This window comes from Perca flavescens, chromosome 6 (genome assembly GCF_004354835.1).
Source record: "Perca flavescens isolate YP-PL-M2 chromosome 6, PFLA_1.0, whole genome shotgun sequence".
Lineage (NCBI taxonomy): Eukaryota > Metazoa > Chordata > Actinopteri > Perciformes > Percidae > Perca > Perca flavescens.
In genome coordinates, this window is record NC_041336.1 from 15,897,441 (window position 1) to 15,911,014 (window position 13,574).

The following is a 13,574-nucleotide window of genomic DNA, read 5'->3' on the forward strand; positions in this document are numbered from 1 at the left end:
TCTGTTAGTATAGGGATGTTGTTTGTTAATGTTTGTCAAGGCAGTCACTGGTGTGTTGTAATTTACCACCTCACTGCCTTCTATCATAGCTCGGCTGGAGACAGCACGTTGTAGAGTAGTTGCTGGCAACGCGTAAAACAAGTCTACAAACCATGGAGGGATCATTTGGTGTGAGAGATCACAACAGAAAGGACAAGATGGTGATACAGACAGCTGACGCCCTAAAAACTGTACGCGCCATATGTCCTAAGATGGACGAGTCGGTAGTGTAATGGACTGTAGGCAAGTTAAACACTTACACAGCGAACAGGAAAACAGTAATTTTAGAAGTAAAGAACACAGCTGCTTTTCCTGAAAAAAGTACCTATCAAAAGTGATCGGGGGTTTGACAATTTCAAGCAGAAAAGTGTCTCAGAGAAAAGAAAGGAGAGAAAAAGAGAGTTATCAGAGCACAGACTGGCAAGATGGTGGACGTGGGAGAAACTGTATTAGATCTGTATCATTTTGAGAGTCTCTGTCTCCCTGTGTCTTTCATGCAGAGCCACAGAGGGGGAAAGTGATGGAGGCAGGGACGGGGGTGGGGGACTGATGGGCATCAGGCTCTTCAGAGGATGTGGGGACACTGTCGGGGGAAGAGAGGAGATGGGTGGCAGCACGCTCCCTTTCTTTCCATTCAACACTATCTGTGATCGGTTGCCCAGGCTGGATTCCTTCCTGATGCTGAATTCGTGCTCGTTTTCGTTGTCTGAGCTGCAGTCGCTCAGATCTGTGATCTCCAAGTCTGAGTCTGACTCCGGGTCCTGCTTCACCCCTCCTCTCCTCTCCGTGGGGCTCTGCCGGCCTGTCCCAGTCCCGGCTCCCAGGCCGACCGCTCCCAGACCCAGACTCAACCCCGATCCTAGAGGATTGGCCTCCGCCCTTTCCCTTTCCCTTTCCCCCAATGACGCCCCGTTGCCAATGTCCGTCCGACCCAATGACAGGCTCCCTGGGTAGGGTGGCAGGCAGAGTCTGACTGGCTGACCACCCGCCGTGCCGTTTGTCCCTCCGGTTTGCCCCGCTGCTCCCCTCTCACCCCCACCTGCCTCCCCTGGGGGGAGCAGGGAGGAGAAGGGGTGAGGCAGCTGGGAAAGGCTGCTCTGCAAAGGGTTGGGGTAAAACTGGGAGGGGTAGAGGGAGCCAGGGGGCAGTTTGGGGCAGTTATTGAGAGAGAAGGCCCCTGAGAGGTAAGGGTTAAAGCCCCAGGGGTAGTCAAAGGGTGGGTTGCGAGGGTACGGGCCCAGCAGGGTCGGGGGTTTGGTGTAGCACGGGGCACCTAGGATAGAGAAAATCCAGAAATGGAGGTTAGCTCTCAGAAGGGCCAAAGGTTTCTTGACATACAACATCCAAGAATGTTCACTAATTATGCTCATCGGTATTAGCAATTATAATCAGAAGCCACAGGGGCCAATTCTGGCACGGCTGCTTTCAACAACAAAAAACCTGATGGTTAATTTATGCATGCCAGTACTGACTAGTACACCCACTTCACACTGCTGAAAACCAGATGTGAACACAAAGATTCTGCACTACATCTAATCAAGCAGAGTTTAAATCTTCCAAACATTGTATTGTGTTTTGTTGTATGTTAATGAGATGGGTTGCCACATCATCACAGCGGTGACAGTCACCCTGTTTAAAAATGTAGCTGAGAAATAATAAAGAATGCATCAGCACCCTGCTCTGTGTACTTCCAGAGGTTAATTCTCTGACAGAAGGTAAACTTGCAAACTGGGGACCTCCTGTCCCCCCAATGTTTTCACATGTCAACGTATCATTTTAGATTAACTTTAAGATGTAGCCAAATAAATATAGCACCATATTTGAATTCAGGTCCTTACTTGATAACAGCAAAAGGGGGTACATTTGAGGTGATGGTGGAATTCAATTTTAATGAACAAACAAAAGCATTGCCTCTCCACCTACTGTACTTCCTTCCAACTGACAACCAACTCAAAGATTCTCTCTCTCTCTGCTGCACCCTCACCCTTTCTCAGTCTACCTCACTCTCTCTTTCACTCTGTTATTTACTATGCAGGGCTAATTTGACAGTGGTGAAGTCTCTGCGTGCTGGGCCAGGAGTAGCTGGAAGACACATGAATATTGAATCAGTCAGGCAGGCCTCACTTGCTTATGAAAACACAGTAATGGGCGCCCACAGGCCACAAACTGAAGCCTGCACCCTCAAATAGGGCCTTCCTGCCTGGGAAGGGATTAGGACAGCAGGGACACATGGGAGGGAGAGGAGGGTGAGAAGGGAAGAAGGGGGGAATAGGACCTGAGGACAAACAGAGTGGGGAAGGAGGGGGGGGCAGGTTGTGTGATGAGGAGGGCATGTGTGTGTGCGAGTACATCTGTTTACACATTGCCTCTCTAGCTCTGCACATTTGTACACATTCTGATGCACGTATAGAGCGTGCAGAAGTACAAACAAAGACAGATACATTAACGCGTGTATACAGACAATTAGGCAAATATCCACAAATCTGCACTGTGTTTGTTGACACTAATGAGAAAGAAGAGGACAATTGCGGAAAATAATGCTGAAAAAGTCGACGATTTCTCCTTATTTCAACTTGTTTCTTACCACCGCTGAAATGCATAATTCACCATCTAACCTGGCCTCTCTCACATGAAGCCCAGCCTCACTACGGGCTGCAATGGGACAGCCATCTCTCTTATTTCCTTTAACAATAAATGTTCATGCCTCCCCATATCCTCATTTCTCTCCCTGCTCTCCTCTTTATCTCTACCTTCTCCTTTTCCCTTTGTTTAAAAAGGGTCTGTTTGCTGCCTATACCGAATGAGGAATGAGGAAGGCTTTGTCTCTGCAATGCTGAAAGATTCCTATTTTTTGCACCGGCACTTTTGACTAACTTTTATTAGCTCACCTGAACTGAGGAAGGGGAATGCATCCAGTCTCAGCTTGTCTCCTTCGGGCCCTGGTGCTGTGGTCCCACGATCAAACAGGGACGTTCCCCTGCCAGACTCTGGCAAACGAGGAAACAGGGACTGTATGGCCTGAGCGACAAAGAGGGGGAGAAAAAGGAAAAATAATTAAATTAATTTGTGAACTTCCCAAATCTGCCCTGATGGCGCTGCTGCATTGTGCGGAGTAAAGTCATATGTTGACAGCGGCACCCTGCAGAGTGTGATGCAAACAGTGGCAGAGTCGCAGCAAGGACAGGATAAAAAAGGGTGTCATGGGACTCGGGGTAAAAAGGGAGGTAGGAGGACGCAGAGGCTCAGAGACTCAAAGGCAGGAAGAGTACAGAGTCAAATGGAGACCAGCGATTAAGATTGCGGGCACAAAGGATAAATGACAAGGAGAGAGAGGGATTGTGGGGCTCCGTCCAGCGTGAAGGGACACAGGACGAATAGGACTGAGATCTGAGAGAATGACATCCATTCAGGATGTAGGGCAGCTGTGTGTGTGTGTGCGTGTGTGTGTGTGTGTGTGTGTGTGTGTGTGTGTGTGTGTGTGTGTGTGTGTGTGTGAGTACGTGTGTGTGTGTGTGTGTGTGTGTGTCGGTGGCTGCATTTATTTTGTGTTAAATACGTGAAGGAGAAGGAGGCAAGGTAAAATAAATGGAACAGTTGAATCTCAGGAGTCAAGGGGACAAAGGGGGGATTTTTACCCCCATAGCAGGACTTTGGATCAATATTATCTGTCACGACGCAGCCCCAAGTTTGAAAGGCGAGACTGTACTCCCAAGCTGCGAGATCTGCGTTGCTTAACAAACCGCATTAATGACCCGCCATTGATCTGATCTGACGCGACCCCTTTGCTTTCTATTTCTTTCATTTTCAATCGATGACAGATGGATACGCCATCGGAGACAGGGATGAGAGAAGGAGGGGATAACGCCTCCTTTTGTTTTAAGGACAAGTTAAAACCGTCCCCCTCCACTGTCTCCTTCAGAGTCAGTGTCTCCTTATCCCATCTTAAGGATAGTGCAGACAAATGATGGATGATTCTCTCTTACTGTACTTTCAAGTTACGTGCAGTTTCTAGGACATTAGTTGTTTAAAATAAAATTATCCTCACACTGGCACTCACATCCAAGTAAAAAAAATACTTGTGTACAATGTGTGCACTTTAACACATTTAAATTGATTTGTTCATTGTTTTATTTTCTCCAAATATAGTATCACTTCAAGTAAAGTCATAACATTATTTTTCAACTGAATTAGAAACATGTTCTTTCTTTTTGCATTCTGATACCATTTATCTCTGTAAAAAATTTACAATCTCTCTGGGCAAATAATACGTATTCGATTATAATTACCATTAGAGTTAGTGAATAAAAGATAGACAAGACGATTACCACACATTCTCTTGTAAGAAGCAAACGCACAGCAGGGGCCTGAGAAATACAACAGCAAAATCACTAAGGTGAAATGGATTTCAGTTACCTGAATTAAATCATTATTCATAAAAAAATTAAGGTGTAGAGCACTGCGTCTTGCTATTTCTTCTTCTTTTTTCTTTGTATCAATTATCTCTCTTTTTTTATTCCCTGTGTATTTGAGAGCCATTTTTATTACCTGCTATAGAGACACACCTAACCCAGGAGTTAAATTGAATATGGTCATAATTTAGATTTCAGTCTGTATTCTTAAATGTGCCTGACTTTAAATTTCAGTTGTTTTTTTTTTACACTTCTTTTACAGCATATATTTATCTTACAAAATAAATCCCTCTACCAATCCCACCCTCTCCCAGTCCCTTCATCCTACCCTTCGTACCTCTGGGCTGCAGTCTGGTGCGGTGGAGCCCCCGTTAAAGTGGTTCTGGGCCAGAAAGAAGGGAGAGTTGGCCATGTCCAGGATCGGGTAGTTCACCAACACAACCTTACTGAAGTTAAACTTGTAGGTGAAACGTTTCCCTTTGGTTTTGTGCAAAATGCGCTTGTTGTAGTAATACCTGCAAAGGAGGAGGTGAGGATAATGAAGAAGGCATAGAGTGTGTGTGTGTGTATTGGGGGGGGGATAAAGGAAAAAGGAAGAGGAAAAGGAAAAGAGGAGGGAAGGATTAATATAATGCTCGCATCAAGGTTTTGTGTCTTATCGCTAACAGAAAGGAATAAGTAAACAAATTCAGCGCTGCAGGACAAGAGCGAGGCTGATTTCCCACTGCTTGTATTCATCTCCTCCTTACTCAAATCAATTCATGTCTGTCTGACTGCCTTGATTCAATACAATATGGTTCTTTAAAGGGAAATTTTATTCAGCTGTTAGACAAAAAGCAAGCGCAAGAGTCCCTTTGAGCTTCAGAGGCCCTAAACATCAGGTCAACATTAGAACAAAAACAACAAAAGAAAGTATTTTCCTACTAACTTTCACCATGCACAAGATTTTATCTATTAAATGGGTTTTATATTATGACATAATATGATATGGATTATCGCATTAAAATAATTAAAAAGATACTATCATGATCCTGAAAAATATTAAAATGAGAAACCAAGCGTATTTCTGTGCAGTAAACACACTGATTTCATTCAGAAAACACAAATTTGTCACTGTCAAAGTAAAAATAATTTACAAAATTTTAGGAAGGATGGTATTTATATAAATCATCATTAGCAATTTGGACTTGATAATATCCAACGAATGTGATTTGTAAATGTAAATGACACTGAGAAGCTGCCACTGTTTTCAACAGCAAAGCACCTTTGCAAAGACAACAAGAGCAGTCTCCATGGTAACAACCCCAGGTGTCTCCCGCTGGGCATGTAGAGCCGTCGTCATGCCCGTTTCCTGTGCCACCCACTGAGGTGACACAATGTACAATCTGCCAGGATGCAAAGTTGATCAACAGTAAAGGCAAAACGTGGAGCCATCTGGCTCAGGTAAAAGAGCCGAGCGCTCAGGTGGGGGAGCGCTGGGGGGAGGGCGAGGGGGGGAGGGAGTGGGAAGCCGCAAATTGAAAAACCTGTGGATGTCTTATCGCGAGACAGAAGTTCAAATCTCAGACGCCATTTCTTTGAGCACTTAGATTTCTTCGTTATAAATTGACCACAGGGAGTGTACCAAATACAGAATGCATTAGACAACCTCAGCATTAAATACTGGTGAGCAATGCTTCATTATGCAGACACACCATATCAAACAAACAGCAGCATGTAGGCATCAGCATGTATTCACAGTGGCTGCGCCCAGTGCAATGATGTGTACGTGTTTTGCTTTGCGTGGCAATTGTGCCGTGCCCCTTAATTGAGCAATTAAGTGAGGCTAATTAAGAAGGCTAATTGTGGCCCCAGCCAATTCATAACAATTAGACTCTGACGACAGCCCCCATTAACAAGAGGCCAAAGGAAAGCAAAGGGAGGGGGGTGGGGTAGTGAAACAAGTCGGGGTAGTGTGTATTTGCATGAGAAAACTGTGTGCGCGGTTGGGGGTGTAAACTGCTGAAGGTGTGGAGTGTGAACGGTATAATTTTAATCACCTTTGGCAAGTTCGGTGCCGAGCAGTTTCCCCATTCTCCACTCTGAAGAAGTCCAAGCAATTTCAGACTCGGGCTTAATTTTGAAATCCCTATTGAATTTTTTATTTGGCAGCTCAATGGTGAACTTTCCATTAGGATGTCCACAGATAAGGAGAAATTGAGGGTATTGACGTTCCCCAGGAAAAGCCCCACCTTTATCTTTCCATTAAACCAACATGAAAAAGAGAGACGCAAGTGAGGATTTAGCCAAACAAGAGTAAACAACTTATGTAAACCGCAGTGTGATAAACATCTTGATTTTTCTGATACCAACAGTGTTGTTGCTTGACATTTTATCACATCGCGCACAAACACATACCTCAGTGCCCTGCTCAACTTGTCATAGTTCATGTGAGGTTTGCATTTCCTTAACCCCCACAGCCGAGCCACCTCGTCTGGATCCTTGATGACAAACTCTCCGTAGTCCCCCTGCCATGCGATCACCCCCTGATACTCCTCCTTCTGCAACAGCTCCAGGATGAAGTGCCACAGCTGGATCTGTCTGGACCCGGGACTTGACTCGGGCTTGTAGGCCCAGTCTGGGAAGGCGATCCCTGGGCAGAGGGAACAGGAAAGAGAGGAGGATGAGGTTAGGGCCTGTCATTTGTCCCGCTGCTTGCCGGGAGGGATCGCTGTCTGAATGACTGATGAGTGATGGAGGTGAGGGATGATGTGTTTAATATCACAGCACGTGCCTTGAGCAATGTTAGTCTGTGCTAATGCCCTCTAGCCTCAACAGATTGGTCAGTGGTATGATGACAGCTCGCTGGGAGAGATCTGATTGATGCTGCTCGGACCTGAATTCTAAAAGCCAACTGTATGCACATCATAGATGGATTTAAGTAGCTTTTTGACTCATCCCAAAGGGAATCAGGCACTAACTAGCCTTGTAAAAACATTAGATATACAACCAATTACTACCAGAGACGGAATTTGTTTACCAATGTGCGTGTGTATGGTTAATTCTTTTTAAAGGGCCAAAAGTTTGAGATTCATTTTAACATGTTTCACTTTAATTTTCATGATGATGGTTATGTTTTATCATTTGCTTGTTTTGGCTGTCTGGTTATTCTCAATTCACACACATGACCCGGGTCTAGATTTAAGACCCGGTTTAGGTTTGAAGATGTCTGCACATGCGTGAGTGGTTTATTTTACAAAATGCATGACTTTAGGCAAACCTGGTCAACAAAGAAATTATACCCCTTGCATGAGCTTGATGGTGGGACTGACCTGGCGTCCAGAGTGCGGGCACCGGGGGGAGCAGCAGATCACTGACGCAGTTACAGTCCATACCTCCACAACACCTGGAACAAAGAGATGGCATAGAGGTTAAAGACAAAGTCAGGAAACAATGATTACTTGACTTTTGCATATGAATTTGTACATTCTGAAAAACCAGAGGAAAATAATATTTGCTAAAGCTAGATACAACTACCCAGCAGGTTTATTTCAGTGAGCGTAAGTTGAAGTTGAAGAGTGTAAACTTTGTTGAAAATGGAGGTATTGCATAAGGGTCTAAGGGCATAATAGGAGTTCAACAACATACCTCAAATCGATGTGAAATATGGCAAGGTTATGTTTCTTATGTCTTAGGTAGAGATCAAGTGTTTGATGGATGTGATCTTGTGTGGCCACCTGAGGCTGTGTCTGATGCAACATGGTGGACATCCCTATAGTGCATTTATGAACACAGGGAATTAAATAGACTTTTGAAAACCAAGTTAAAGTTGGGCCATATTATACATTAAAATAGGAGCTTTTAATATATAATATGGCTTGGCTATTCCTTGGTAGAGTTTAAAATTAAAAACTACAATGTTAAGTCAAAGATCTCTATGAGCAACGTTATGTTCATGTACACTACCATTAGCTACAGTAACTGGTAGGTTTATTATAGTACAAGAGGAAAGGCTTTGTTTGTTATGTGATTTAGGCATTTGTAACAATGAGGAACACCTCTCAGTATAAGACAATACAATCCAACAGCACCACAAACTACAGCCTCCAACAGGAGCAGAAAGTTGAATCACCACCTCTCCCAAAAAAGGTCTACACCAAAACTGAACATTATAACCTTTCATGAAGGTTGGATTTATTTTAGCTTAACCTAGCTGCACCTAATCAAATGGCAACGGAGTGTATAAAGTAGCATAAAATGGAAATTCTCAAGGACAAGTACCTCAAAATTGTACTTAAGTACGGTACTTGAGTAAATGTACTTGGTTACATTCCTCTACTGGTAATTAATTATATAGTAGTTTTAAACAATATCTGAAAAAGGAGAAATCAAATTTCTCTCTAAAACAATAACTGACTCAACTATATAAAAATGGAGGTATATATTTTTTTAATATTATTCTTTTGGGCTATTTTGGCCTTTAATGGATAGGACTACCACTGCGGTAAAAACTAAAGAGTCTTAGTACACGGGGCACACACTCAACCAGGTAAGCTACCAGGGCTCCCCATAATAGAGATATTTTAATTATTCTTTTTAATATCTCTAATTTTTCACTAGTCTGGCTCAATGCATGCCAACCAGGACGGTTGTGTTTAGTTTAAATAAATACAAAGAAGCCAGAGTGTGTTTCCCCTATCACTATCTGGTGTAGCCAGACCATACTCCATCGCTGACACAGCCCTGTGGAGATAGGTCTGGTAACGTGAGACTAGTTTTTACAAACACAACTGAGCACCACACCTGTGAAAGCACCACAGGTGTGCATGAAAGTCTTAGACAAACTGTTGATATTCCATCGCATTGTGTCACACAACTTTTTATGTGCGAGCAGGTGATCTGAACACATCCCAAACAACGAGTGCATTAAATGACAGTTTATGATGATAATGTGTCCTAAAGAAATGCATATAGACTTCTGCTGACAGGAGGAGGTAAGAGATTTCAGTGCTTCCATGACAATCTGAGACAGGATCTAGTTTAGATATCACCGTTTCAACAGGGTTGTTTTACAAAGCTCAGATGGAAGAGATGCCCTGCTGCTACACTGGTATCTTTAATGCTGGCCTCTCTATCTCTCCCTTCACTCTCTGCCTCTATTTAATTATGCTCTGTGAATTTTGGATTTTCCCTCCAGCATTGAAATGGAACGTGAATTATTAAGGTGTGTTTGTATAAATTATTATTGCTAACTCCAGGCATTTCTCTCTCTCCGTCTCTCTCTGACCAACTCTCTCTATCCATCTATCTCTCGCTCGCTCGCTCTCACCCTGCTTCTAGCCTTTGGATTGTGGCCCCTCTCACTCTCTCGTCCCTCTCTTCATCTTTCTTGTTTTCAAGCCGCTCCTTCTGTCTTCAAATATAGAGTTGGCATTCATCCTATCTCACTCACGTATTCTTTTTTTCCACATCATTCATGTTATCATTCCTTATTTTTCATCTCTTTCTATTGGCCTCACGGCTTTGCCCGCGCTCACTTTCCCATAATGAGTCAAAGTTATCACCAGGGTTCAAATAACAGCTATGAGTTACGTCTTCATAAAAAGCTCCTCATTTTCACACAGGATTTTTTCCACAAAACTATACTACATGCAGCCCAGTGTTTCCTCTATGTTGATTTTGTAGTGGCGGCCCACCATGGCAAAATTTCTGCCGCCACGGTATCAGAAATAGGGCAGACGCACAATGTCGCGGTTGCCTTTTAAATTATCCTGCCGACATAATTGCAATTTAACAACAAGTACAACTATTCAGAGGTTATTGGGCCCTTCCAGTTTAACTCCACATACTGTTGTGTTGATGTAGTTTATTGTCAAAATGTTTGCTTTCTTCCAAGTTGACTATTAAACGAACAGCTCCACCAAAAATGTCACAGCGGTGTGTCCGTTCTAATTCATTTTGTAGACCTGTTGTAGATGTTAAGTGCCCTATAGTTCTTCAAAAAATACAGTTCAATCACAACAAAAAATATGCCTCATTGTGTGTGAATAGAGCCCCCACTGCTAAAAAAAATCCTAAAGGAAACACTGCGCAGCCTGTTAGATCACTTTGTAGTCAGTGTACCAATAGGATAACTAACACACATTGGCCTTTACACAATGAGAAACAGCTCTCTTTCAAAACGTGTGTCTTTCCATTAAACTTGATATAACCCGTACATCGGACTGAAGGCCTCAGCGGAGATTGGCATGAGTCTTTAAAAAATAAGATATTCTTTGTGTTCAAGGTAGTCATCTTTAAGTTTCCTCTTCCCTGTGCGCTACAGGTCATCAATACTGCATCATCGGTTTCATTTTGCCATATTCTCGTGGTCCACAGCGTGTATAAGCTTGTCTCCTCCGAGGATAATATATATGTCTGCTTCTAACTGTCAGGGTCTCTCCAGCTACCTCTCATACCACCTACACACCGCCTACATCGATATCCATCCTCCCTTTCCCTATCCAACAGCGTAACTATACAGGTGTATCCTTCTTTCCTCTTTCCCACCTCCTTTCTATTCACACACACCTATCCACTGTCTGCTCCTCCGCCCAACCCATCTCCTTTTCTCTCCTGCTCTGTGTGTTTTGCTTCGGCGCAGTAATTTTCCGTTTGATTTCGGAGGTAATGCATTTTTTACAAATCAAAGAGGAAGCCAGGCAGCCCCCCCCCCCCCACCACCCCTCCTCCTCCTGCCTCCCCTCCCTGCCTCCTACCTCCCCTCCCTCCCCAGTCTCCCGTTCTCGCCCCCCTCGGCCCCCCAGGCCAGAGAGGAGATAAAGGAGCCCCCATCATTTCCTTGTTAGTTTTGATTTGGGCAGCACAGGGCTTTCAAGTTCCCCCCATCACCCCCAGAAACATTATAACTAGCAGCCCAGGGAATACTGTTCCTCATACACACACACTCTAACACACACACATGCATGCACAGACTGTCAGATACAGACGCTCACAGATTGTAATGGATTGTACATGCACAGTAAACACACTGTCTTGAGCAGATATGCCACAAATACACAGGTATTCAGGTAGATGGCACACACACACACACACACACACACACACACACACACACACACACACACACACACACACACACACACACACACACACAGTGAGAAGCTGAACAAAAAATAAGACATGGAGCCCATAGATATCGACGAATCAATATAGACACACCAACACACATCTCACCAAACTGAAAGAGAGAATGCACTTTGTTTACTAAAGATGGTACTGATTGAGCACAGAAATGTATGCAGACAAAAATACAAATGCAACAAAGAGCGACTGTGGACACAACAGTCCAGACAAAGGGCCGCTTTCCCACAAAAGGCCACCTATAAAAACCCAGTCTGGATGATGGATCACACAGTTACCGGCATCAATGGTAAATACATACAATAGGGGCACCGGGTTACTGTACAGTCACATGTTGACAATAGCACCTTCCCCGCTCAAAGGAAACCTCTGTTGTGCTCCTCCCCATGTTGTGGAGTGTAGGTCTACACTTGTTTTAGCAAACACACATTCCTGCTGCAAACCCTCTGGTGTGTTGATGAGTCAGAGGCTTTTGATAATTCTGTCAGTTGAAAGAGTTGGCTGGTTTTAGGGACCGTTTTTCCTGTGTCTTTAGGACACTACAAATATGCAAGGACTCACACACTTACAGTACGTTAGGTCAAGGCTGGTCGAGGCTGAAAGGTTATTGCGCTGTTGTTCGACTTTCAAAAACACACAGTCTCAGAAAGGCCAAATCAGTGCACATCTTTTTTGGCCTTATGGGAACAATGAAAACAATCTGTTACTTATTTACACATCCAGCAGACAAAGAGGAACTTTAGCATTCATTTGGAGCTGTGTTTCTGGCCACTTGGTCAATGTAAGTCCCATACTCACTCCCTCTTAGCTCTGTTTTCTCTCAACAACTCCTGAGCAAAGTATATGGTTATTTAGAATGTATTTTAGAATGTTCCACTTTCTTCACAAGCTAGCTTCTAACTTTGTTTGTCAATAATTGCTAGGCAGGTTGTCTACAGTGGGTTTTTAAAGCTTTTTCACACACTTCGTAAGGCTGAGGGGAACGGCAGAGTCGGTTGATAAATCTTCATCACTACATCACCTGTTTCCCATTACGCATATTAATTTAATCCTTTCTGAATATAAAAAAATTGATTGTAGCAGTTTCAAACGGTCTTTTTTATGAATGTATAACTTTTGTGGTTTGCATTGTGTTTGTTCTATGCCTTATTTCTCTGCTCCTTTGCCTGTAAAGCACTTTGTAACTTTTATTGGAATCATATTTCCAATAATTCTTTAGAGTCATATAATGTCTCCTGATTTTTGCTGATTGGAAAAAACTGCTGAGATAATAGAAAAAGAAAAAAGCCTTATTAAGTATGCTCATAATTAGAAAAGGTTCAGGATTAAGAGTCTTCTAAAAACAACTGGCAAGTCATATGAAATGAAAGTCATTACTTTTAGCTACAAACTTGATACAACATTAGGCTTAGTATGTTTGCTACTTAATACTGTCTGAGAAAAGATGGATCAAAACTAAATTAGAAGTGTATTTCAAAAGAGTCCAAGAGTGAGAATTTGATAAGTTTCAGGTGTTTGGGAGAGATCTGTATATTTGGAACATAACATACACACACTGATGCAAGTTCGCAACAAGGCTGGTAATCTACAGGACCAGGCCCGTCAGCAGAACTGTTTGGAGCCGAGGTTAGTAGGCCACTGACGGGAATGAAAAGGAAACAGTGTGCGGAATATACTGTACTACCAACTGTGTTTTGAAATTCTGCAGAGTGACTGGGGTAGAGGGAGGAAGGGGGGCAGCCTGACATTCAGGCAACATTATATCTCCAGTGCTGTCTAAAGAAGGAAAGAGTGATGGGTCACGATATAAAAAGATAGAAAAATATGAGAGGCATGAAGAGTCTGGCCTCTCCCGCTTTCTTTTTCCACTAGATGAAACAGGCTCTGCACATCTGTCTCATCTTCCTTTTTTTGGTTGCCCCTGAAAAAGGCCCAACTGAACCCTCTCTCTCTCCCTTTCTCTATACTTGCCTCTGTTCCTCTCCCTGGTTAGCTCTGACACAC

General features: G+C 43.4%; 1 protein-coding gene across 1 annotated transcript in view; it reads right to left on the minus strand.

Annotated features, from left to right (window-relative positions):
- Positions 1-13,574, minus strand: part of erfl1 (Ets2 repressor factor like 1) — a 36,881-nt gene continuing 23,307 nt past the window's right edge. Inside the window, exons 2-6 of the mRNA XM_028581438.1 lie at positions 7,760-7,833; positions 6,846-7,080; positions 4,786-4,963; positions 2,928-3,057; positions 1-1,312 (exon numbers count right to left, since the gene is read on the minus strand). Of these exons, the coding sequence (XP_028437239.1) occupies positions 489-1,312; positions 2,928-3,057; positions 4,786-4,963; positions 6,846-7,080; positions 7,760-7,820 (1,428 nt within the window). The 5' untranslated portion in view covers positions 7,821-7,833 and the 3' untranslated portion in view covers positions 1-488. The remainder of the gene's footprint in view (positions 1,313-2,927; positions 3,058-4,785; positions 4,964-6,845; positions 7,081-7,759; positions 7,834-13,574) is intronic.